The sequence below is a fragment of the Microcebus murinus genome, chromosome 21 (genome assembly GCF_040939455.1).
Source record: "Microcebus murinus isolate Inina chromosome 21, M.murinus_Inina_mat1.0, whole genome shotgun sequence".
Taxonomy (NCBI): domain Eukaryota; kingdom Metazoa; phylum Chordata; class Mammalia; order Primates; family Cheirogaleidae; genus Microcebus; species Microcebus murinus.
In genome coordinates this window covers 16,802,059-16,827,931 of record NC_134124.1, presented here as the reverse complement: position 1 = coordinate 16,827,931, position 25,873 = coordinate 16,802,059, and the positions used below count along the sequence as shown (strand labels likewise).

At 55.1% G+C, this 25,873-nt stretch overlaps 1 protein-coding gene across 2 annotated transcripts in view; it reads right to left on the bottom strand.

The window, feature by feature from the left end:
* SYNPO (synaptopodin) overlaps positions 1-14,056 on the bottom strand; it is a 37,143-nt gene extending 23,087 nt beyond the window's left edge. Inside the window, exon 1 of one of the 2 annotated variants that reach the window (XR_012913992.1) lies at positions 7,525-7,797. Coding sequence is in view for 1 of the 2 variants with exons in the window: in XM_012791113.3 (XP_012646567.2) it covers positions 13,452-13,848 (397 nt within the window). In the remaining variant the exon portion in view is untranslated. Of the gene's footprint in view, positions 1-7,524; positions 7,798-13,451 lie in introns of those variants that run through there. The other variant, XM_012791113.3, reaches the window with a different exon arrangement.
* Positions 14,057-25,873: the final 11,817 nt, after the last annotated feature.

Sequence of the window (25,873 nt, the reverse complement as noted above, 5' to 3'; positions counted from 1 at the left end):
TGTTCTAGCCAACCTGAGTTCGATCTGATCACTCGCTGTGACAACCCTTAGCAAGCCTTGGATATGTGGAGCTTCCGTTTCCTCCTCTAAAAAACGGTCTCTAAATTCCTACCCTGCTGGGTGATTGCGGGGATCGGCTCTCACATGTGCAAATGCCTGGCATCTACGCTACTGCACATTAACTCTGGCTAAAGTGTGAGCTCCTGGAACCCTGTTTTATCCATCCATGCACCCCACCTTCTGCACCTGACAGGTGGCCAATAAATATGTGCTCAACCAATGATGGCGTGAAATGGCATGGCCCCAGCAGCTCTCTCCTAGTCCTCACTGACCGTTGTATTTCGTGATCCATTTCCCAGCTTGAGGGTGAGGGGCCCTGAGCCGGGATAGACAGGGCCACAAGGGATGGGTTCTGGGTCCTGGGAAGTTGCCCTCCCGTCTGCACAAAGTGGACCGCCTGCCATGGCTGTGACAAAGGCCACGCCGGGAGGGGCATGTTCTGGGAGCTCTGGGTGTAATCCTGTTGACTCAGAGGCATAAATAATGCACTAATATGTTCTCTTCTCACCACCATGTCATGCTAAGAATAGCACCAGCTACTCTTTCAGGGATTCCAAAGGGAAGAGGGCAGGGCACCAAGATGGGGACAAGCAGGGAACGGCGTCACTAGGCTGAGGACTGTCAAGCGCCCTCCCTCCATCCCCCCTTTCCAAACTCATAAGACAGGAGACCCTGGAGGTCAGAGCCGAAAGGGCTCACAGGCCCCCTGCTCAGGAGTTCTCAAGGGGTCGAGAGGCCTGAGAAGACGCACCCCTCCACTGGGTACTGCATCTTTGCGTCCTCCCTTCTGAAGCCATCCTGACACAGCCGCTACCCCTCCGCACGCCTCCCCCTCCTTGTTCATGGGATGAATAAACATAGAATGGGTGGGTCCCCTCTTATGTGTCTTTTATGTAAAACTTTGGAGAGGAAAGAAGATTCTATAGGTTTTTTTTTTTTAAGTTTAAAAATGACTGACCTAGAACAGTGCTTCTCATACTTTAAAGTACATAGAAATGACTCAGGGATGTTGTTAAAATGCACATGCTGATTCAGGAGGCCTGGGGTGGGGCCAGAGAGTCTGCATTTCTAACAAGCTTTTGAGTGATGCTGATACTGCATCCATGGGCCATACTGAGTACAGAAAGACCAGACTGTTTCCCTATAGTACAAATGGGGAAACCGAGGCCCAGAGAGGAAAAGGGATGTGCTAAGAGCATACGGCAGAGCTGGGCTCAGAACACAAGCCTCCTGACTGCCATCCCAGGGCTTTGGCCCCAGAGAGCTTTGGTGCTGGAGTGGCACAGGGGACAGGCAGTGGGAGCAGGTCCAGGGACAGGCCTTCCTTCAGCCAAAAAAAGCCGAACCTCTGGGGTCCACAGACTCTCACAAGGACTAAGAGGAAATAAGGATTCGCCTGCACAGAGGTGCTGGGCTTGAGTGACTGCCACCTCCTGCCCAAGAACGTGCCCTCCCCAGCTTGCATCCGAGGCCTGCAACCATCACAGCCCTCCTTGCAGGCGGGATGCAGCAGGTGGCCATCAGGACACAAACGGGATCCAGGAAGAGCACTCTGCGTCCAGTCATCCATGATGGCTGGGGCGGGGGCGGGGCTGGTTGAGGGCACTCGCAGCCAAGGGAAAGAGGAAAAGGAGACAGGACCAGCGCCCCAGACCAGTACTAGGAATGCTCTCCTTCCTAGGGTCTGTCTCCATCCATTGGCGGGCGCCAGGCCTGCACTCCAGGACCCCACGCAAGCACCCTCTCACCGCAGGGCCTTTGCACGAGCTGCTCTTTCCCCTGTAGCCCTTTCTTCACTTACCCTCAGTGGCACCTTCTCGCCATGCTCCTCACCCTTCAGGCCTGCTCACAGGTCTCCCGGGCCCTTCCCTGCCCTCAGAGGCCACACTCCCCCACAACCGCACCCTCTACGTCTCCTCCAGCCTCCTGTCAGATGTTTCATTCCACCTGTTTTCTTTTACCATCAGTCCACCCTGCCCCGCAGAGCAGGGCCCTTGGCTGTGGCCATGCCCCGTGCCTAGGTCATGGCTGGGCAACGCTGATTGAGTAAAAGAACAAATGAGTAAAACTTGGCTTGCTCTACTCCTGCAAAGCCTTCTGTGATCCCATGTGACCTTGCTCACCCAGACTTGGACAGGACTGGGATTTGCAAGATTATCTGGGTATAGCCTCTGCTCTGCTGCTCCCCAGCTGAGTGGCCTTTGCAGGTCATGTCACCTGCCCGAGTGGGGTCTCCAGCACTGTTTGCCAGGTCTAAATGAGACATCTGGGAAAGGCTTGGAAGCTGTGAAGAGTGCTGACAGCATTCCTCTGTCAATGTTTGAGGCCCAGAGAGGGAAAGGGCCTCATGGAAGGCCACACAGCCAGTGTGTGCTGGTGCCAGACCCCCCTGGTACAGCTTAAAGCCAACAGCTGAGCTTTAGGCCCACCCAAGCTCAGCAAGAGCACCATCTGCCTGGAGGCTGGGCAGGGGTGGAGGAGGGAAAGAAGAGGGTGGCTGGGAGCATTCAGCCTCGGGCGCAGAGCCAGGGTGGGGTGGGCGGAGCCCCCAGCAGGAGACCTGAGTGGGGCCTGGCAGCTGGGCATGAGGGAGCCAACTGGCTCGGGCTGGGTACCGTGGCAGGCTTGCTCTACATGCGCGTGACAGTCTATTTTTTAATCAGTGCCCTCCCCATCCCCCAACTCCGAGTGCCCTCTCAAAGGGCCCCATATTGGGACTCGTGTCCTGGCTGAGGCCAGGGTCACCTTGGGATTAAGGGGAGGGTCCCCAACGTCCCATCTCTCCTTGGTGCCCACAAGTACTAAGCATCCCTGAAGGCAGAACAGGAGGCCCAGGGATGAGGGACTTCCTCCTGTCTGTGGGACCTTGGGCTGGTCTCTGGACTCAGTTTCCCCCCGACTGTATAACAATGGGGGCATGGCACACTGCATGGGAGTTTATTAGAGCTCAGGCACTTGGGATCCACTCAAGCTCCATGGCACTTCCAATGCCCTCTCATCGGGCCCTGGCAGAGCCTCCTATGCCCACGGTGCCCACAGGGCACACTTGATCCTCCCTGGCCTACTCTCAGTGGCGTGGGGGAGGGGAAGGAAAGAGGCTGAGCTTGTTCAAGGACCAACCTCAGAGCCCTGAACCTCAGATCCCGTGAGGCTTCTCCTTCCAGGATCCAAGGGACAGCGATGATGAGAATCAAAGAGAAATACTGTGTGTTCCTAGACCAGTGGCTTAGCCTCTCTGAGCCTCTGGCACCCCATCTAATGTGGGAGAGATGGTGTTGTACAGCAGTTAAGCATGTAGTTTTGGGGGCCAGACTGCCTGGGTTTGAGTGTGGCCACTTACCAGCTGTGTGACTTTAGGAGCTCCCGTAACCAACCTCTCTGTGCCTCAGTTTCCCATCTATAAAATAGTGATAATAACAGTACTTACCTCATGGGGTTGTTGACATGTAAAGAACTTAGAACACTCATGACACACAGCAAGTAACAGTAAACAGCTATTTTTCAAGAACCGTGCTTTTTACCTAATGAGCGCTCTTAGACTCCAAGAGCTTTTACCCTGGAGGATCAGATGCGAGTGTCTCAGGTCAGCCCACTTTCCTGTCGGAGGGGCCCATCCAGCCCGCCCCTTCCTTGACCTTTGACACCAGGGTGTCAGCCCTCCTGCTGGCCCCATGTTTTTGGTGTCTACTGACCACGAGCCCCTGGATCCTCACTAGCCCATTTCAGAGCAGTCAGATCTGAAGCCTGAGGCCCAGGAAAGCAAACAATTTGCCCAGAGCACCAGCTGGTCAGCTAAGACTGGAGGCTCAAGCGTCCGCTCCTAAGGCTCGGTCCAGGCCCGTTCCCACCGTGCTTGTGCCCATTCTCCCACCAGCAAAACCTGTCCCTGTCCACACGTCAAAAAGTAATTCATACTGACATATGAGCGAGTCCTGAATGAGAGCCCATCTTCTTAAGGGCTTGCTATTTTAACAGAGACCAAAACATGACAATACTATTAATAAGTAGTAGCTCATTTTTTAAGCATTTATCATCTCATTTAATTTTTGGAACAGCAGTACAAGGTAGGGTCTGTTATTGCTTCAGCTTTACAGATGAGGAAACAAAAGCCCAGAGAGGTTGGTTACATAACACACTTGGGATCTCCCGGCTAGCTAGCCAGGAGGGGACCCGGGGGGTCCAGGCTCAGAATCTGTGGATTAGCCAGGCAGGAGGCATTCCCTGCAGAAAGTCAGGAGTAGGCGGAATTTCGCTCCACCCTCAGCAGCCCTGGGAGGCCAGGCAGGGTAGGGAAGGGCAGGGTCTGCACAGGACTAGACTACCCTTCCGCCGAGTGGAAAAGCTGAAGCTAGGGTGGTGGAATTTCAGGCAGCAGCCAGTTGGTACAGATTTCATTCTGGAGAGAGGGCATTTGTCAGCCTCTGGAATTACAGGGCCTGGAGGCTGTTTTCATGTTGACTCCTCCTCTGGCCACCCTGGGTAGCAATTGGGCCCCAATGTCCAGGGACAGTGCACAAAGGCCTCTGAGCTCACACACACAGCAGCCTAACTCAGCAGAGCCTCTCCACAGGCCGGCCAGCCACCCCTCTCGCCAGATCTCGGAGGAGCGCCGTTGGGTTGGGTCTGCAGCTGGACGCCCCATAGGATGCAACCTACAGCCAGTGCCCACCCCCAGCCCCGGCCCAGCCCCTAGTTTAGAACACCCTCCCCCGCAAGCAAGCAAATCCCTCCAGTTCTTCTAGGCCCCCGTTCCAGATATGCCTCCTCCAGGAAGCCCTGAGCACTCCTTTAAATACATTCAGCTCTCCGCTCCAAAACCACGTCCTGAGAGAGGCCTTTCCCAACCACCGCAGTCAGGAGTAGCCCCTCTTACTGCTCTCCACGCTAACAGCGTGGCTTATTTTTTTCATGGCTCTTTGGCCCCTGTGAAACTATTTTGATGATTTATTTCCTTCCTTTTTTCTTGCCTATCTCCCCAATTAAATGCAAGCTCCTTAAAGGCAGGGGTCTGTCTGTCTTGTTCACCACTGTAACCCCAGTGCCCAAGCACCCACTCCACCTCACTGCCAGCCAGGGACACCAAGGTTCACAGAGGGCAAGGGACTTACCCAACGTCACACAGCAAGTGAGTAGGTGGCAGAGCTTGGCCCAGCGCTGCAGCCCAGGGCACTGGCCTGTCCGCAACCCCTCCCAGTTGACCCCCAGCTGGTCTGTCTTGCCCCTGCCTCCTCACTACTGGGGGGGGCGGAGCCTGCAGGCCCTCGCCCGTGCCCCTATCTGGGCAGCCCTGCCTGCTTCCCCTCAGTCCCTCCCTTCCTGGCACCAGCGGTTCTGATGAGCTCATGTCTGGAAGCCTGGGAGCTGCCCTGAAGGAAAAGGTGCCTCCCGGCCAGGCCCGGGGCCTGGAGGTGTGCTCGGCCTGCGAGAGGGCGGCCCTGGCAGGTGGAGGCAGCGTGCTGACCCCGGCCGGGTCGCCTCGCAGAGCTCCGAAGTGGACTCGGGGAGACACGCGTCAACCTGGACACAGGGCGTGACCAGCAGCGGGGAGGAGATAGAAGGAGGCTCCTGTGCTTCTCCCCTCTCTCCAGATGCTCCATGGCCACCAGCCCCCTCCCACTCACCAAGGAGTTGCTCTTTCCCAAGGAGAGGGGCTCTTGCCGCCCACAGAATCACCCTGTGCAGACAGGTCTCTTCCCCTCCTGGGCCTCAGTCTCCCCTACTCTGACATTGGAGACTGGATAAAATGCTGACCGGAGAGGCCCGGGAACATCCAGGAGAAGGGGAGTGGACAAGGGCCACAGCTGACTAAGGAGGGAAGGAGTTAAAGGCCTTGTTTTAACTGTGTAAATGCTGAGTGCAACCACAGCTTAGTTTAGATGCTAGTTGGGGGGTGGGAGGGAGCTGTCCCATGACTTGCAAAGTGAGGGCAGGCCTGAAAAGTGGGGGCTGCGATTCATGCATAGCAGCAGCAAACAATTTGCCTGGGGGGAGTTCTCCAAGTATCAAGCTAGAGTGATACTAGTCCGTCCCCCTGGTACTGATGGAAAAACTGAGGACCAGAACCAACCCAAGATCTCATATGGAGACAGAGGCAGGGGACATTTTCAACTCCCCCAAGGGGTCTCCTCTGACTGTCAGAGGTAATATGGTAAGTAGTGGGGGGAGTACATCATCAGTTTCTATTGGTGGCTGAGACCCTCAACATGGGACGTGGCCAGGCCTCGGGTTGGTGACAGGGCAGGCTGGCACTGGTAAGACTTCCAATCCCTTGCCCCAGCGCACCCTGGTCCTCCTGATCCGCATCAGTCTCACCCCCCACACACTTTCCAACATGACACGGGGGAGGGCACCCTCTGGCTAGTCCTACAGCCACCACCAGCACTGCTGTCTCCAGTGCAGTTGGCCACCCTCCCAACCCTGTCACTGGGAGCCAGCGAGAGCAAGGGGCTTGCTCCACGATCACACAGCAAGTCGGTTTATTGCAGTGCCACCTGCCATTCAGGACAGGGTGGGGAGTGAGGAATGAGGTGCATGCTGCTTCCTACTCAGCTCTTGTCCCTTTTACACAACCTGGGCATGGAAGCCAGGGGGGTCCCTGTCCCCATCCAGATTAAGCCCATAACTAGAGGTGATGCCAGGGGAGGACAGGACACCTTTTCCCCAGAGTCTTCAAAGAGGTGGTGCCAGGGCCCTGGACGGAGCCCCCTGACTCCCCAGTGCAGTGGCTTAGCAAGGAGCCCCACCCTCCCCTCCGTGCACCCCTGGGGCCTTGCTTCTCGCCTCAGCAGATGGGGCAACAGCAGGGGCCTTGTGATGTGAAGCCCTTAGGACATTTCCCCTCTCCCGAGGTGCTCAAGGAAGGCCTGAATTTCCCCAGGTGAGGCTTGGGCCAGGTGGTCCCGCGATGGGACAATTTGGTATCCTGCGTGCTCTGCCTGCACAGCCAGACCCCCGCGCCGGAGCCCCAGCCGCGGCAGGGGGGCAGGGGCCCAGCACACTCCGTTCCCGCCGCCCCCACAGGCGCCCATGTTGGTCAACCCCGGGCAGAGCCCAACCTGCCTCTTCCTGCGTCAAGCCGGGCCGACTTTTCCCAGAGCGGGCCGGGGGGCATGGACCCAGGACTGTCGCCCACTAGTGAGCCCCGGTGCCTCGTCCCCTGATCTGCTTGCGGGGAGGGGCCGAAGGGCCGGAGCCCCCGAGCAGCCCGAAGAGTAGATTCCCGGTGTCCGGGCGTCCTCCCGCTCCTGAGCTGCTCGACAGCCTGGAAGAGCCCTCCATCCCCCCTACAGGTGGGGAAACTGAGGCCCAGAGTGTAGACGCGACTTGGCCAAGGTCACCCAGCAAGCTGGGACTGGAGCCCAGATGTGCCACCTCCTCCTGGGCGGCGCCGCGAACGGCGCAGGTGGGAAGGGGCGAGGCTCGCGCGGCGCCCGCACCCCTGCCAGGCCGGCGCCCCTCACTCACCTCCGGCCGCTGCGCGCGGTCCCCCAGCTCCCGGGCGCCGCCGCCTCGACACACCTGGCCGCGTCCATCAGGGCGCCCGGCCCCGAGATCCCCGGCCCCCGCGCCCTGCGCCAGGCATCGGCTTGGCGCCCGACGCCCCCTCCTCGCCAGCGCCGCCGCCGCCGCCGCCGCCGCCTGGCCGGCCGCTCCAGGACCCGGGACGCGGAGCCCGAGCTCGGGGCAGGCGGGCGGACCGGCCGCGCTCCTGCCGCCCGCTCCCCGGGGCCCTAGCGCCGCCCCGCCGCCCCGCCCCGCCCTGGGGGTGCGACTCCCTCCTCACCGGCTTGGCCTCGTCTCTAGGCGGGTCCTCCTCGCTCCCGCTTCCCTCTCGCCGGGCCTGACTCTCTGCTGCCTGCGTGTCTGTCTCTCCGTCTCCCCATCATTTTCTGTGTCTCTAGGTCGGTGGGTCTGTCCCTAAATCCTTCTGCTTTCTCTCTCACCCAGTTTCTTTGTGTCCCGTATCTCGTCTCCCTCTCTCTTCTCTTTTCTTCCCACTGCCCCCCTTAAATCTGCCTTTGTGATTCTGTCCCCAGAACTGACGCCACCTCCCACCCCCCACACCCCCTGAGGGATGCAGTCCTCCCTCAGGCCCGTCTTCGCCCCATTTCTCAGCCCCAGTAACTACAAGGACTGTCTCTCCTGGTAGGACTCAGGCAAATCGTGACTGCAGAGGGTAGCACCTCCCCACCAGCCTGCTGCCTCCAGGGACTTAACTAGCAAGTCAGCAGCGAGGATGCTGCGTGCTTTTCGTTGAACTAAATGCCATGCAGCCCAGTGGCAGTGGGCAGGGCGTCAGAGTCCCCCGGGCATGCTGTTCACAGGCCAGGTCCCCACATTCCAGCGCCCCTTCCCACGGGGGAGTTGGTGGGCTCAGGACACGACTGATGCCAAGTACCCTCCATAGCCCCGATAATTTTGAAGCAGAACCAGCCTTGCAAATATGCTGGCCTGGGTTTTCACCGAAGTTTCCCTGAGTTCCCCACCCCTTCCATCAGGGAGGTTCCACTTTCATCTGTCTTCTATATTAAGAGCTCTGGGTTTAGAGCTCTGCAACAGGAAGTCAGAAATGTGCTAGTAGGCCCACCCCACCCAAGGTTTTGTGAAGCGCAGACCTGCTGGTGGCCTGGGTTTGGGATGCCTCCTGTCCCCAGTGGGCAGACTCTTAGTGCAGGAAGTCAAGTGACAGAGGGGAAAAACCCTCCCTGCCAGCTCCCATCCCTCTGCCTGGCCTCATGGGCTTCAGAGAGTTTCCCTGACCCTGCTGGCTGCTCTTGTCCTATCGAGCTGGGGGAGGGGCTCGGGAGGGGGTCCTGGCGGTTGGCACCAGGCAGGGTACTGCCTACCCGGAGAGCAGAGAGCGCATGTGCTGGGGAAGTGGCTGCAGCCCAGCCTGTGGGAAACCAGGAAACTGTGTGGGTGAGAGGGAAAGAGAGAGAGAGGCTGGGATTACTGTGTGGGTGGTATGGAAGAGAGAGAGAGATGGGGACAAGAAGGGAGAGAAAGTGGTTCAGTCTATACGTAGGTGTGTGACAGTGGGCGTGCAAGAGTGGCTGTGCCCGTAGGAGAGAATGTGTGAATGCAAGAGAGATTGCAAAGTGTAGGTGTGCAGCAAAAGAAGATGGAGAAAAGAACATGCTTTTAACCTGTATCTATGGGAGGGAATGTGTGTGCTTAGAAAGGGTGTACATGTCTGCTTATATGTTTTCAGCTGGAACTGTAGCTCTGTAAGCAAATCTGAGACACATGTCCACCTGTGACAGTCATGGAAGGGTGAGGGGGCCTTCGGGAGGGTGTGTGACAGTATGTACACCATGCATGGATGTCTGAGTGTCTGAGGGCATCCACAAGTATGCAGATGTGTGAGTGCATACATGTGAATGAATGTTTGCATGAGAACATGGCCTCTATACAGTGTGTTTACACGTCTGTTTAGGCATGTGGGTGAAAGCCTGTATGTGTGAGTTCACAGCAAGGTGTATGTGGGGGAGTGGAGGGGCAGTGGGCAGCCTCCCACCCAGCCTCCTGCTCTGTCTGCCTCTCTCCCCCAGCCTGAGGAGCAGGGGCCTTGTCCTTGGCCCAGTGACCACTGTCAGCTCCTAACCTGGGCACAGTTCCTCTGCCTCAACAAGACATGCATGCCCAGGGACAGGGCTCATCTGACAACACGGACCCACACCCCAACCCAGCCAGAGGCTCAGAACCGTACCCACTAGAGTTGGAAAGGCCTCTGAAAGCTCTAGACACCCCGACCCCCAATAAAGGAGGTCGCTGGCTCAGCGGTGGGCCCCAGGTCTGCCCCCCGCAGCACATCTGAGGGGGAGGGAATGTGGCTTGGCAGAACCTCCCACTAACTGCCAGAGCCTGAACAACCTTTTTCCAGCCCCAGGTGGGTGGAAGAACACAGCCTGCTGCCTGTCGCCATGGAGACAAGGCAGCAGAGAGGGTGGTTAAAAGCACGAGCCCAGACCTCCCTGGGTTCAAACCTCCACCCACAGGCTGTGAGACTTTGACGATCCACTTAAACTCCTCATGCCTTAGTTTCCTCATCTGTAAAACAGAGATGAGGAAAGTACGGATGTCACAGGGTTGTGTAGAGGGTGAAATGAAGTCATCCCTGGCAGGGGAACTGGGACACAGAAGCCCTGGATTCTAGGCCCAGGTTTGCCATCAACTTACTGTGTGACTTTGGAGAGGTTGCTTGCCACCTCTGGGCTTCAGTCTCCATCTGCACAATAATCTCAATGAGCCCTGCCAGTTACGACCAGCTTTGTGGAGATGGCCACAGTGTGGGGCTCTGTTGGCAAGCCGTGGGTCAGCTAGTGCTGGCTGAGGCCTGATCACAAGCTACGTGACACTTTCCTTCCCACATGTATTCCCCCAGGTTGGCAGCAGCTGGTGGCAGGAAACTGGAGTTGAGCTGCCGCCCACCTCACCTTTCTGTGCCCCCTTCCCCTACCCCTCCAGCCCGCCAAGGACCCTGTTCTGCCCTGCTCAGCCAGTACTCGGGACTTAGAGAAGTGGCACTGGGACCCACCAATCCCAAATAAAGATCTCTTTGGTGCCCAAGGCAGACAATGCCATGGCCCATACTCAAAACTGCCAGGGAGCCCTCTACAGAGGCAGGGATAATTGCGGAAGGATGGGTGTAATTGTCTGAAGATGCTTATAATCCTCCGGCGTAATGGGAGGAAGCTTTAGAAGGAAGTTCTAATCCACTAATAACCTGGCAGCCCGCAGGCTTCTTCCCTCCGGATCTCCGGGCAGAGAGAAGGGACGCTGGCCACTCCCTTTCCCAAGGGAGCAGAAAGGCCAGTGTGGGCTCTGACCCAAGACCACCCAGATTTTGACTCTTCTGCAAGACCCGGCCTCCTGCCTGCCTCCATCTCCAAGAAGTCTTCCCTGTTCATCCCATCCTTCTGTCACTCCTGTCCCCTCTGTCCCTAGAAACGTTCAGACCAGAACTGGATGGCCAACTGGCTGGGTGTTAAAGAGTGGAATGAACCAGACTGTTCAACGAAAGAAGAACACGGTCACTGTCTCAGCTCTGGCACTGCCTGTGTGAAGACTAAAAATGGGCAGACGACTTAAATCTCTGAGCCTCAGTTGCCTCGCCTGTAAAAGGGGAGAATAATACCTGCCTTGAAGGCTATAGTACAATAACAAGAGTGAGATTCTATCAAATGACCTGCCAACAGGGTTCATTAAGGTAGTCCCTTCTCTCCTCTCCATTCATGTTCTCTTTCACTCCAGGATGTCCCCAGACAATATTTTACCCTTACAACTCCAGAAGAGAGTGATGGCCACGAGCACAAGCTCCATGTCCAAAAACTGTCACTGTATCATGACTTAGTAGCTTGCTAGCCATATGTCTTGGACAAGTCACTTATATTTTCTGAGCCTCAATCTTCCCATCTGCGTAATGGAGATAATAGCAGTATTCCCTCATGGAGATTGCTATGAGATTAAATAAAATGAAAAGTGTAGGCCGGGTGCGGTGGCTCATGCCTGTAATCCTAGCACTCTGGGAGGCCGAGGCAGGAGAATCACTTGAGTTCAGAAGTTCGAGACCAGCCTGAGCGAGAGCGAGACACTGTCTCTGCCAAAAAGAAATTAAAAAAAAAAGCCCAGCCAGGTGTTGCGGAGCAAGCCTGTAGTCCTGGCTACCAGGAGGCTGAGGCAGAAAGGTCACTTAGAGCCCAGGAGCTGGAGGTTGCAGTGAGCTACAATGACACCACTGCACTCTACCCAGGTTGACGGAGGGAGACTCTGTCTCAACAAATACAAGCAAGGCAACTCAACACCCCTCCTCACAATCCCCCAATTCAATCAATCAATCAATGTAAAGCTCTTAGCACACTGGTCTTAGCACGTAAGTGCTCAACATTGTTAAAAGAGCAGCAGCCATATATTGGTGAACTCATGGTGGTAATTTAAATTAATTGTCAGCATCCCTCTCATATTTATCTAGATGACTCTAAAATTTCCAAAACACTGCCACGTCTAAGATCGTTACAACTTCACGACAGCTCTCTGAGGTAGACAGGACTCATGTTCTCATTCTCTTTTCATAGATGAGGAGACCAGAGCTCATCAAAGGAAAGGAATGTGCCAGGGTTTGGCCGGTCAGCATGGAGGCCCAGAACCCGCGGCCATGTCTCCCGACCCCCGGCCTCAGTCTGCAAGTGGGGAAGGGCCTGGGGGCTTCAGGCTGCAAGAGGCCCAGATTTGGGTGGCTCTGGTGCGAGGGCCCACTGCCAAGCTCACCCCTGCTGAGCCTCTCTGAGTCCTCCTTCTTCCTGCCCCAGGGGCACTGAAGGTCCCTCCTTGCTCCTGCCCAGCTCCCTGTGTGACCCAAGCCTGGGGGAGGGGAGGGGGATGGTGGCCATGGGGGTGATCAGAGCCTGGAGAGGATTATTTCAGAGAGAGGAGTGGGCAGGAAGGTTGGCGAGATGCCAGCTGGGCATCAGCGACGCCTGCGGAGAAGTGAAGTGTTCCTTCAGCTTCCTGACGCACCAGCACTCCCAGGACTGTGTCCCCCGCACGACCCGCACCCCCGGGCTCTGCTGGCAGCGCCTCCTGCCTGAGCCAAGCGTGGCCCGGCTCACGTCCTCCCCATCTGGACCCACTTCAGCGTTTCCATGGGCCTGGCAGCGGAGGTGATTCAGCCCGGGCTTCCCTGTCCCGCCCCGCCCAGCTCGGCAGACTCCAGCCGCCTGCGGGGAAATCATCTTCGACCTCCCTTCCCCACTCTGCCGACACGCTGTCATAGGATCTCACTGCAGCCCAGGTGGCATGGGTCCTGCCTTTGTCATCGCTAACAGATGGGGAACCGGGGCCTAGGTGAGGACTGGGGGCCCAGCTCAGCCACTCACATGCCCTGCGACCTCGAGCACTCTCTTCCTCGCTCTGTAAAACTGGGCGGTCGGATTGGCTCAAAGACTTCTGTCTCTCCCTCATAAGCTCCACCCGTCAGTGACCATGTCTGCTTGTCCCCAGCACCCCCGAGTAGCCGGCACTCGACACACTTACTAAGGAGGTCCTGCCATCGGTCACCCCAGACTCCACCGGCATTTGCTACCGCTAATGATTGCAGGGCACACAAGACATGGGACATTTTCTTAAGCAAGCAAGGTAAGGCAGCTCCGTCTCACCACCTTCTCACATGCCCTGTCTAGAGGAAGGCGTGGGGTTACACTCGGTGCAGCTGGAGCCGCTGTGTGCCCATAGCCGCTCCCGCTTCCCTGCAGGTGTTGATCTGGGCACGCCCGTGGGACCGTGATAGCTTGTTACGCATCACGCGAAAATGTGGTCAGGAGCTGCAGTGTTAAGGACGCGTGGGGCTGTCCCTGTGATTCTGGAACTGTAGGCAAAAAGAAACACAAGCTTACCTGGTTTCTGGGCTACCCTGGGCCCAGGGCCAGGGCTGGGGCTGGTTGGTGTCACCTGCTGGGCCTTCGCCACATCCCAGTCCTGGCCGGGCCTGTCTTGCTGTGGCCCCCTTTGCACCTCCCTGGAGCAGCTGGGCGGCTGGAGCTCCAGGGCTTCGGGCAGCGGCAGCGACCCTTGGGTGGCCCTGCAGGCAGAGCTGTCCCCACTCCTGCTGACCCCCTCGTCCTCTTCCAGGTCCATGAGCCCCGCCTCTCCCTGCTGGCCCTCCTCGCCGCTGCTCTCCTCGGCCTCTAGAGCCAGACACCTGTAGCTCCCGTCGGGGATCCGGAAGGCGCAGGGCGCAGGCCTCCCTTCGCTGGCCCCAAGGGGTGGAGGTGGCAGGTGAGGGCCCAGCATGGTGCTGCCTCTGCCCAGCGAAGCGGAGAAGCTGGCTCCTGGGCCCAGGCGGGGCCTAGGCCGGGGACACCTGTGTGACGCTGGTCTCTGCTCCTCTTGGGGGTCTCCTCTGGCTCTTTGCAGCTTCTCCTTGCTCTGCTGAGTCCCAGAGCTGGGGTGAGGTCTAGCTGAGGGGAAGATAAGTCCTTCCGGGGCTGGGTGGAGTGGTGACCTCCAAGCCCTCCTTCTTAACCCAACTCGGTGTATGAGACCCTTCAGGGCGATCTGTCTGCACAGGGAGAAAGGAAACGGCACATGAGACAGCTCGCTGGGTGTTCCCGGCTGAATTTCCCAGACCTGCCCCCTCTCAGGTGACTCTGAGAACTGGCTGGGGTTTAAGGTACAGGTCCCACACTTTCACAGTGTTTCCCAAGCTTCAGTCATTCAACATCCCAGAATTTCACCATATCCTTATGCTACCTGAAACTTTATTTACTTAATGTTTCTCCTTTAGTCAACTTTAAATAACTTACTTTTATTACTTTAGACTTATCTTAAGCAATAATTGCAGGAAAACCACAAGCATATTGTGCTAAGTAAGACATTTTTCCCCTAATGCACATTAAATAAACATCTAGTTATTTAAAGATACTTATCTGGGTACCCCCTAAAGAGAATTCTGTCATGGAATCACAGGAATGGGGCAGAAGAAGGAAGAAGAAGGCTGCGCACCTAGAGAGATGGTGCCCAGGCTTTGAGTTAGAATTCCAGCCCTGCCACTTGTGTGGCAGTCAGCCGTACAACCTCTCTGGACCTCCACTTCCCCATCGGTAAAATGGGTATTGTAATAACTCCCATTTAGTGTTGCACCGAGGATTACATGAGAAAATGCATGCAGAGGGCTTAGCACAGTTTCTAAGCCACAACTTAACACACATTGGCTATTCTTTCATTCCACAAAAATTTATTTATTTATTTATTTTGAGACAAAGTCTCACTTTGTTGCCCAGGCTAGAGTGAGTGCCATGGCATCAGCCTAGTTCACACCAACCTCAAACTCCTGGGCTCAAGCAATCCTACTGCCTCAGCCTCCCAAGTAGCTGGGACTATAGGCATGTGCCACCATGCCCGGCTAATTTTTTCTATATATATTAGTTGGCCAGTTAATTTCTTTCTATTTATAGTAGAGACGGGGTCTCACTCTTGCTCAGGCTGGTTTCGAACTCCTGACCTCGAGCAATCCACCTGGCTAGGCCTTCCAGAGTGATAGGATTACTGGCGTGAGCCACCGCGCCCGGCCATCCACAAAAATTTCTTAAGCTCCTATTACTATATTTCAGATACCATAAAAAGTCCTGGGGACATAGTGGGGACTGGAGATGATACGGTACTCTGGCTCATGAAGCCTTAAAATCTGGTGGGAGAGCTGTTAATGATAACAAGAACAGAAATAATATTAGGCGGCTTATTTATAAATGTTAAGATTGACGATGATGGCGGAGAGAGGGGATGGAGGCTTCCTGCAGGGGCTGGTGGGGAGGGGTGCAAGGGGGAGAGACTTAGGCGAGAGAATTGGCTGGGCTGGGAGGCAGATGGAGAGTGGGTGTGGAGGGAGAGGGAGGAGTCTCGGATGCAGCCCAGGCTCCTAGCTCTGGTGACAGAGTGATTTTGTTAATAGAGATCAGGGATAAATGGGAAGGAGCAGGTGTTCCGTGGAGCAGGGGGATGAGTTAGGGTTTTGGATTTCTGGGGGGGATGAGCAGCGGGCAGTTCCACTGGGGGCCTGGAGAGCAGGGCAAGGTGCCAGCTGGGGACAAAGGTTTAGAAATCATTTGTGCAAGCATAGGGTGGGGTCGACGAGATCGCCAGGGTGGGCGGATAGCACTTAAGACAGCTAATGGCCACTTCCACTTGGGAGGAAACCCTGGAATTAATGGATCTGACTTAAAGACTGGATCCCACCACTGCTTAGCTGTGTGAACTCAGGCAAGTGTGAACTCTCCTAATCTCGTTCATCCTATTGCAAAATGCGGAGAGAAGTACCCCCCACCCCCAACACACACACGCTGGCTTCCCATGGGCAGTAAGAATCCTGAACATTGTGCAAGTCTGTGGACATGAGTGACCCCGGGGACTGGACTGACCGCAGCCGCTGTGGTCATGCCTCCGCCCCCAGGCAGGGGTGAGACACCCCCCAGCGCAGCAGGCTGGTCAAGGCCCTGGCTTCTGGCTGGGGCTGTGCCAGGAGAGTGCCGCAGGCGGGCGGAGAGATAAGCGCATTACCAGGCCCCAGGGCAAGTCAGAGCCAACCAGGGGAAAGGCAAACAAGTGACAAGCGTCAGGATCAGAAAGATATCCTGGCACCTGTTCTATCAGCCTCAGCGGCAGGGAAATCAGGAAAATGAAGCCCACCTTCTGCCCGAGGGGAGGAAGAGGAGCTCACAGTACTGTGCACCTATTTCATCCTGGGCGCTCGCTCGGGTCACTGCAGCAAGTTCTCACAGCAACCCCGTGAGAGCAGTGCCTTGTTACTGCTCCATCGCAGTGCTGAGGAAGGAGAGGCTCAGATCGGTGAAGTCGCACAGCTAATGGCCGGGACTAACCTGGCTAACCTGGCTCTAACCTGGCTCTAACACCTTGACCTTGATGGTGGCCGCAGAGACATGGCAGAGACGGCTGCAGGCCCTCACTCCTCTCCAGGTGCTTCCTCACTCACCGGCTGCTGCCATTTGAGTTGCAAAGACTCTTAGACCCTCAGAGGAGCCAGTAGAAGTCTGAGAGACCTGACTGGCTGTGCAACCTGGGCAGGGCTCTCAGCACTCTGGAGTCAGCTCCCCGAGGGCACAATGGCAGTGCTGACCCAGACCATGCTGGGGGTCCATCCGACTCTGGCATTGCAGGACCCACGATGCTAAGCCAGCCCCCACTCCCAACCCCCACAGAGCCAGATGGCCAGAGGCAGACGAGTGGGCCTGGGGAGGGGGCAAGGCTCCTCCGAGTCCCCGCAGGGGCCTCGCCCCACTCTATCCCTGCTTCTGTTTTGCTGTATTTGACGGTGGCCACGGTTTCCAGGAAAGAAGAGAGAGGCGGAAAAGTTAACTTTCCGCCACCCACACAAATATTTTTGGCCGGCGTTGTCTTCACGTTGCCAAGCCAGGAGGGAGGGGTTGGCAGCAGCACCCTGATTCGAGGCTCCGTTCCAAGGAGGGAGGAGGACTCCCAACCCAGTGGGGGGCTGGGGCAGGCCCTGTGCAGGCCTGAGCCCCGGAGCACCCACCCCTGCCCGGGAGTTGTGGGTCTCTGGACCCACAGCAAAATCGGCAGCTGCCACCTACTGAGCACCTGATAGGTGCTGGGCTGAGCCCTTTCCCTGACACTCCTGCAAGGCATCCTATGACTGTAGTCTACAGATGGGGAAACTGAGGCACAGAGAGGTACCCACCATATCCAGAGTCACATGGGCGGTGAGTGGCAAATAGGATGTGAACTGAGACTGCTGGGGTCTGTGCGCTCACCCGCTGCTCTCAGCAGCTGCAGATTCGGGTTCCAGGGCCCCCCACAGACCCTGAGGCTGCTGAGCTCAACCACAGCGCAGACCACCGGCCCACGTGTGGGCAGATCTCCTCTGTGGGCAGAGCAGGGCCCACTCCAGCCTCCGCAGATGTGGGAGGGGATCTTGCAACACTCTATTGCATTTCCCCAAATGCATACTCCTCTCCTGGTCCCCAGCTCTAAACACCTAAGCTTTGGCAGGAAGAGCTGATAGACCCCATTAATCCCATGGTCCTCTGGAGAGGGGAAGGACTCAGGGTTGTATAACAAGTCAGAGGCAGGCATGGGACCGGGACCTGGGTACCCATACACTCCAGCTCTAGCTCCTCAGGTTAGCCCTGGTCCCCTGAGGGCTCAGCCTCCCCTAATCCCTCCCCTTCCCTCCCATGAGTCCAAGCAGGGTCCCCAGGCTACAGCCCAGCTGAGTGTCAGATGCTCTGCAGCCTGAAGGGCTGGCTGAGTCTTCCCAGGGCTCCTTCTGTTGTTGGCTTCTGCAATGGGTGGGCCCAGGGAGTGTGGCCTTGGGACCCTCCTGTCCCTTCTGCTGCTCTCTATGTGGATGAGGAAGGGCACTGGCTTTGGAATCAGATCTGGGTTCAAATTCTGACTCCACCGCCCAGTGGCTGCCTGACCCTGGGCAAGTCTCTGCTTTCTGAGCTTCAGTTGCACCATCTGCAAAACAGGGCTTAAAACAGGAGCTACTTCCTAGGGTTGTTTGTAGGGATTAATAGAGAAAATATAGGCTCATTTCTTCTCCCCGCAGGGAATGAGAGAGCACTGCTGTGTGCTGCTAGCCTGCTGGCTCTGCCAATGCTTGGGGAGCCTGCCATTCAGGGCCCCCATGCTTGGTGCACAGGCTGCAGTGAGTGTAAGGCACAGTCCAGCCTCGCTCTGATCCCCTGTTATCTTTAGTGTCCTCCCTGGCCAGAAGAGCCTGCCTTGTGGCTGTAGCAGAATGTAAAGGGAGTGAGGGGCGGCTCTGAGCCTCGGGGCTTAAGTAGGTACATTGCAGGGGTCAGGGCACAGGTCCTTATTTTGACTCTTCCATTGACTCATTGAGTCATGCTGGGGAGATCACGGGATCTGATTCTACAGTGGAAGGCTAACGTAGGCTGGGAGGGGAGATGTAGTACAGGAAGCTAGACCCTCATTCCTCCAAAGGCCCTTCTGGAAGAAGTCTTCCTATCTGGCCTTCCCACCTACAGTTTTCTTCCTGTCTCCATCCCATACAGAATCTGATCCATTTTCTTAAAGTGTTGCTCTGAATGTGTCACTCAGCTGCTCAAAAGCATTCCATGGCTCCCCATTGCTCACAGAATAAAGTAACGTTGCAAACATGGATTCGAAGGCAGACCTCATGATTCTTGGCTGAGGGGCATGAAGGGGGGGCTTCCTGGGGTAAGGATCCATCAAGGCCCAATGAAGGCAAGAAGGCGGGACCATTGAGGATGAATGTGAAGCACCCCAGGCTTGGATGGGCTGGGGTTAGGGCATGTATAGAAGGGCTAAAAGAGGTAAGACTGGGAGAAAATATCGTGATGGGCTTTTTTTTTGCCTGGATTCTCTCCTGCTGGGTGAAGACACAATTTGGGGGCAGCCCTGCAGGATTGGGGGAACCACCGCAAGGCCCAGCTCTGTGGTTGGGGCTGGAGGCAGCAAGGCCAGAGCAGGAGGCAGGAGACCGAAACAAGGGCTGGTACGCAGGAGTCCCTGTGGGGGAAGCATTTTGGAGCAATTGCCTCAGTGCCTGGCACAGTGCCAAGCACATAAAACAATAACAATGATAATAGCTGATGTTTATGAAGTGTTTATTATGACAGGTGCTATTTCAGACACTTAGCATGCATCAATTCATTTGATCCTCGCCACAACCCTATAAGGAAGGTGCTATTATTATCCCCATTCTACAGATAAGGAAATCGAGCTTATGTGACCTGCCAAGCTCTCACAGCTAGTCAGTGGCTGAGTCAGGGTTCACATCCTGATAGTCTAGCTCTGAATACCACTAATCTAAGAGGCTGTACTATCTCGGTAGTGTTGCGGAATAAAAGAATGAAAGGATGAATGAATGAAATAAAAGGATGGGAAGATGGAAGGATGGAAGGGAGGGAGGAAGGAGATTCTCCCTGATGCCTGGTACATTGCCTGGCACATTGCAGACACTCAATATTTATCAAGTGAAAACAATTTGAATGTGAAATGAACAAGGAATTAACTATAGATAGTCCACAGGCAAAATGGAGTTACCCTGGGGTGCAGATGGCTCAGGGGGTGCCTGCCCACCCCACCCCCGTGTGGCAGCCCTCTCAGCACTAGCGAGGCGTGGGGGTCATGTATGACCTGCCCAGAGCTGAGTCCTCCCTGACACTAGGAAGAGAGCTTCTGTTGTCCTCAAGAATCTGAGCTAAGAGTATGCTCCTGCCTTCGTGCCTCTCTCCAAGGAGACAAGGTAGGGGTTCCTTCCCCATGGCTCCAAGGCGGGGCAATCCCCAGCCCTTCCGACCTCCAGAGCCCGCGAACACGAGGAAGCCTGGCGTTTGCCATTGCCTTGCTATGCATTCTTGGAAGAATCACTTCCTTCTGCAACAGGGTCTCCGTGTCCCCAGCTGAAAAAGGCAGAGTGGTTGGTGGGAGTGGTAGCAGCCAAGGTTGATGCCACACCTGAATCCTCTCTGGACCTGCCCCGTCCCAGTGTTTCCAGTGGGCACAGTCAGTCCTGGGGGGATGTGCACTGTGGCCCCCACATGGCCCACCCCTCCCTCTAGTGCTGTGGGACGCACTGACCAGTCCCGGCCTCCTTCCTCCCTGTCTCGGCATCACCAGCCTGGCTGCCCGGCCTGTCTGACCTCGTCTCCTTCCTCCCTCCTTCTCTCCTCCCTCCCTCCCTGTGCACCCCCTGGCGCCGAGGGCCCGGTGTTGGGTGGTCACCAGATGGAGCAGAGGAGAGGTCTGGGAGCAGCAGGAAACTGTCCCTTGATACCAGGCAGTGGTGAGAGGCTGGGAAGATTTCCCAGCTGGGCAGTGGTCTCAGGAGAGAAAAGTATCAGCCAGGTCTCAGTTCAGCAGGTGCCCTTTGGGCAGAATGGAGACTCAGTCATTCATTTATTCATCTGTTCACTCAACACGTATTCACCGGACGCCCGCTATGTGCCGTCACTATTTTAAGTGCTGGCGGTACACAGTGAACAAAAGAGAAAGGAACCCTGCCCACGGGAAGCTCACATGTTAGCTGGGGTGGACAGATAATGAATAAATAAGAAAGTATGTCAGATGGTGCTAAATACAATGGAAAATTAAGCCAGAAAGGGGGCCAGGGAGTGCCATGCATCATTAAGATAGAGAAAACAGTGGTGTTCATATGAGAAACCTTGACAGATGCCATGTATGGCTTGTGTATTTCAAGTTCACTATTATGTTAAATTTTCATATGCAGTTATAAAAAACATAACATCAACATGAGGTGGCAAACTCAGAAACATAAGCCCTGCAAACCCCTGAGAGATATTTCTTATGCTAATATTCTGTTTACTCAGTGATTCTTCATTTTAGAACCTTCCGATTCCACAATGGCTATGTCTGCCAGTGAGGACCGAGTGTTTTTTGTTATCCTGTACATTAAAAAATATGATTTCCCATATTAGCATTATTTTTCGAAAACATTCTCTCCTAACTTCATTATATCGATAGAGCATCTCCTCGTCGTAAAATACGAGTCCGAGGATGATAATAGTGATGTCACGTGGTGGTTGTGAAGATTAAATAAAGTAACCAGTATAAGTGCTGGAAAAGATGCAGCTATTGTCATCATTATTATTTTTGTGGAGGGGTGACTGAGGACAGAATTAAAATGAAGGCTATCATTCATTGGACATTTAGCATGTGCCGGGCCCTGCACATGTACATGGGATTGATTACGATCTCATGTCCTCCTCACAATAACATTACAAGGCCAGCTCTTGCTGCTGTCCCAATGAACAGACGAGGAAAGGAAGGCTCAGGGAGGGTGAGTCTCTGCCCACAGTCCCAGAGCAGGAAAATGACCACGCTGGGACCTGGCAGGTGTTTGGGGTCTGGGACGGTCCCTGGAGGTTTCCCTAGGGTCCAGGAGAGGCCGTCTCATAGCGCAAAGAGCTGTTCATTCCAGCTCGGCTCTTGGGGCTTGGCGACCCCCACCACACAACCACAGGGCTGGGGATGGGGTCTCCAGGTGCTCTCCCAGCTCTGGATCGCCTGTGGACCCAGGACGCAGAGGGACTCCAGCCCCTTCTCAATGGACTTGCTGAATCCAGCCTGTTCCCAGCATCAGCCAAGTCTCCTGCACGTCACTTCTATTTCTGCCCTGCTGGGTTTATAAATACGCGGGCCAGGGAACCGGCTTCAGGGGAACTGGGGAGACTGAAATCACAGCTATAAATACAGGGCTGAGGCTGGCCGGGGTCGGGGGTGGGGTGGCAGGGCCAGGGCCAGCCTGGAAAGCCACAGCCCGCACACAGTCTGGAATCCTCTTGACCACACCAAGCAAATGGGGACCCAGATGGGGAGGGACTTGCCCAAGGCCACACAGCACAAGGCACCTGGCTATGGCGCTGTTCCTCACTGTCACCCACTATCCACATTCACAAGCTCCCCCCTCATCCTGCCCCGAGGGCTAGCCTCGTTTGAACAAGAGCATGATGTCATGGCTTACATTTATAAAATAAACTTACGCTGATAACATACTGCTTTTTTTTTTTTTTTTTTTGAGACAGGATCTTTCTCTGTTACCCGGGCTGGAGTGTAGTAACGTGCCCATAGCTTACCACAGCCTCAAACTCCTGGGCTCAAGAGATCCTCTCGCCTCAGCCTCCCAAGTAGCAAGGACTACAGGTGCACACCACCACACCTGGCTAATTTTTCTTATTTTTTGTAGAGACAGGGTCTTGCTATGTTGCCCAGGTTGGTTTCAAGCAGTCCTCCCAATCTCAGGCTCCCAAAGTGCTGGGATTACAGGCACGAGCCACCGTGCCCAGTCATGTTGCTTTTTATCTTTTGCATGAGTTGGGATTCTCAAATATTTCATTGGAGAAAGGGTTCTGGGACTGAAGATCCAGAAAATTCCTAATCATATCTACCTCCCACCCAATAGGACCCCCTCTTCACCATGCCAGCTGGGCCAGCCATGGGCTAATGTCAGCCATAATGACTCAGCCAATGTGCACACCCTTCCCCAGCTCTGCACTCAGGGATCTCAAGCTGGGGGCTTGAAATGGGCCATGGTGGAGCAGCAACACCATGGAAACAGGCAGAACGCTACAGATCAAGGCTCCCTGCCCAACCCCAGGAGCCAGTTAAACGTTAATCAGCACACCACTGGTTAAAACCGTGGCTACTGAATTCCCACCATGCCCGTTTCCTGGCTGTCTGAACTTGAGCCAGTTACTTTACTTCTGTGAGCCTCTGTTTTTTCATCTGCAAGCCCTAGCCACACCTGCATCATAGCTGCTGGGAGGGCTACGTGAGCCTGTGCCTCTCCTGGTTAGCACCATGGGTCCCAAACTTGGCCCACATTACAATCACCTGAAGATTGTTACATGCTCCAGAGACCCAGCCACACCCCAGGTGAATCACATCACAACCTCTGCAGGGAGGACCCGGGATCACTATATTTTGAAGCTTCCCACGCGATTCCTGTGTGCAGGTGGGTTTGGGAAGCACTGGCTCTTTGCAAGCACTATGTAGCTGTCCAGCAACCGGACAGGGATGTGGGCAGTGCAGACCCCTCATTCCTGCTCCTTTTTTTTTTTTTTTTGAGACAGGGTCTTGCTCTGCACACCCCCCCCCCCCCGCTACAGTGCAGTGGCGTCATCATAGCTCACTGCAACCTCAAAATCCTGGGCTCAAGTGATGTTCCTGCCTCAGCCTCCTGAGTAGTAGCTGGGACTACAGGTGCGCCACCATGCCCACCTAATTTTTCTATTTTTTGTAGAGACAGGGTCTTGCTGTTGCTCAGGCTGGTCTGGAATTCCTGAGCTCAAGCAATCCTCCCTGTCTTGGCCTCCCAGAGTGGTAGGATTACTCCCAGAGTGAGCCACCATGCTCGGCCCCTGCTCCATTTTTTAACTCACAGGGTTTCATAAAAAAAGAATTTGTATTAATACTGGCAGGAAGGGATATCTAGATCTGAGAAGGGAAAAAAAGAAAAAGAAACGGCAAAGTAAGAAAAATGGTACAGTTATGAGCTCTGGCCTGGACCTGCCTGAGTTCAAACCCTGACTCAGCCTCAAATATTCAATTCATCAAGACATTAAAAGAAATTATCTAACAGGGTTGCAATGACTGGATGAGGCCATGCATATAAGCAGAGAATAGAGCCTGGTACCTAGTTAGTATTCAAAAAATATTCCCTATTATTAAGAGAGCACATTCTTTATGGAAGTTGGGTGCAGACTCTGCTATGTACCTGCAAAGGACAAAACGCGGACCGAGAAAGGAGTTAATTTCAAGAGAAGGAGGAAATCAATAAAGTTTGAAAGTAAACTTGTGGGAAGAGAAGGAGAACGGTGGGTTTTGTTTGTTCGTTTCTCTGTTTAAAGGTCTCACCAGCCTAAAGAATGCAGGAACCCCAGAAGGGGCGGCCTCCCTCTCCCGTGCAGATGTGGGCCTGGCCGCCCACGCTGCGGAGCAGATGGGCCACGGGCTTTGAGACCCCAAGGAGGCCTCACTTCATGTGGTACCCAGCTGGCCAGCCAGGGACGTGGAGGGGCTTCAGCCTGGCCTCCCCTCCCCTCCTAGAGTGGGGGGCTCTTCTGGACCCACAGGCCAAAGGTTCATGAAGTTGGCTCAGCCAACTTGGAGGAACCGGATTAAGAATAGCGACATCAGTGCAAGCTTATGCCAAGGGCTTCTCCTTGGACCAACAACAACAACCAGTGACAAAAATAATCATACTAGGGGCTGACATTTATTGATTCTTCCTTATGCACCAGGATATACCCTAGTAAGCACCTTGACAGGCAGCATAGTATAGGACCATGCTGTCCAGCATGGCAGCCACCAGCCACATGCACTACCAAAGCACTTGAAACGTGGTTAGCCTAAGCTGAGATGTGCTATAAACAGAGAATACACACCAGATTTCCAAGACTTAGTACCCCCCCCAAAAAAAAGATGTCTCTTTAGCAAAACTTTCTTTTACATTTATTACATATTAACATGATGCTATTTGGAGTTTAAATAAATGCATTATTAAAATTGATTTCACGGGTTTCTTTTTTCCACCTGTTTCCTTTTACTTTTTTAGTGTAGCTGCTAGAAAATTTAAAATTACACATGTGCTCGCGTTACATTTCGACAGCGCTGGCGTAGCGGTCAGGAGGGCATGCTCTCCACTGCCGCGCTCCCAGGCCTCGCAGGATTCCTGCATGCTGCCCCTTGCCAGCCGTGAGACCTTGCACAAGCTATGTAACTCTCTGTCCCTCAGTTTCCTTATCTGTAATACTGGGACAGTAGTCGCGTCTACCTCTGATGGCGGTGGCGTGGGTTTATGTGGGCCTGGTCCAGAGAAACTGCTTAGTAAAGATCAGCTACCCCAACACCCTTTGGCACTGGGCTAAGTGATTTCCTTGCATTACCACATGCCTCTCGATATGTGTGCTGAGCTCCCTGTCACTGGTGGTGAACAAGCAGAGCCTGGGAAACTCCTCAGCAGGCTTCCCTGGAGGGAGTCCAAAACCTGAATGTGAGTGAGGGAGGCATTGGGTGGAATGGTCTTTGGCGATGGCTGTCAGCATGGGCGCTAGGTCTTACTGCCATCTGTCCCTTGCTTGGTGTTCTCCACGGATCCTCCCTCACCCACCGTGCACTCTTTTCCCTTCCCCAGTTCCCACTCGATCCAAGGGAAGGTCACAAACACTCACAGGGGCCCCCCAGGCCCACGTCGTGCAGGACACTGTGGGGGGGACAGAGGGAAAGCAGATGTGGCTCCTGCCTTCAGTGGATCTGGCATGGACAGGGGAAGGAGACACAAAGTGGGAGGTGGCAAAGGCCGTGAGGAGCTACCTAACTGCTTAGCCTCAATTTCCCCATCTGTCACACAGGGCCAAGGGTAGCACCCGCTCCGAGGCATGGCCGTGAGATGACATGGGAGAAGCACTGGACACCATGCCAGGCACGTGGATGGGCCCGGGAAGGGCGGGTTGCTGGGCGGCTGCAGAGGGCTGGGCTGTGTCAGTTTTGTTTGTCATTCACTTGTTCAGCAAGTAGTTTTGAACGCACACTGCCAGCCAGGACAGCTGTGGAAGCTGGGAGCGAGGGGGACAAGACACTCTCCTGCACTTGGAAGTGTTGAGAGTGGTGCAGAATGGGGCAGGGAGACGAATAAAAATGCCAGGTTATTTCAGACAATGGAAAGTGCTCTGAAGGTGACAGGGCGGGAGGAGACTGTCACCCCCTGCTCTAATGTGGCAGCCATTGCCTAGGGTCCTCTGTAATGCCTGGCATCCAGTAGGTGCCCAAT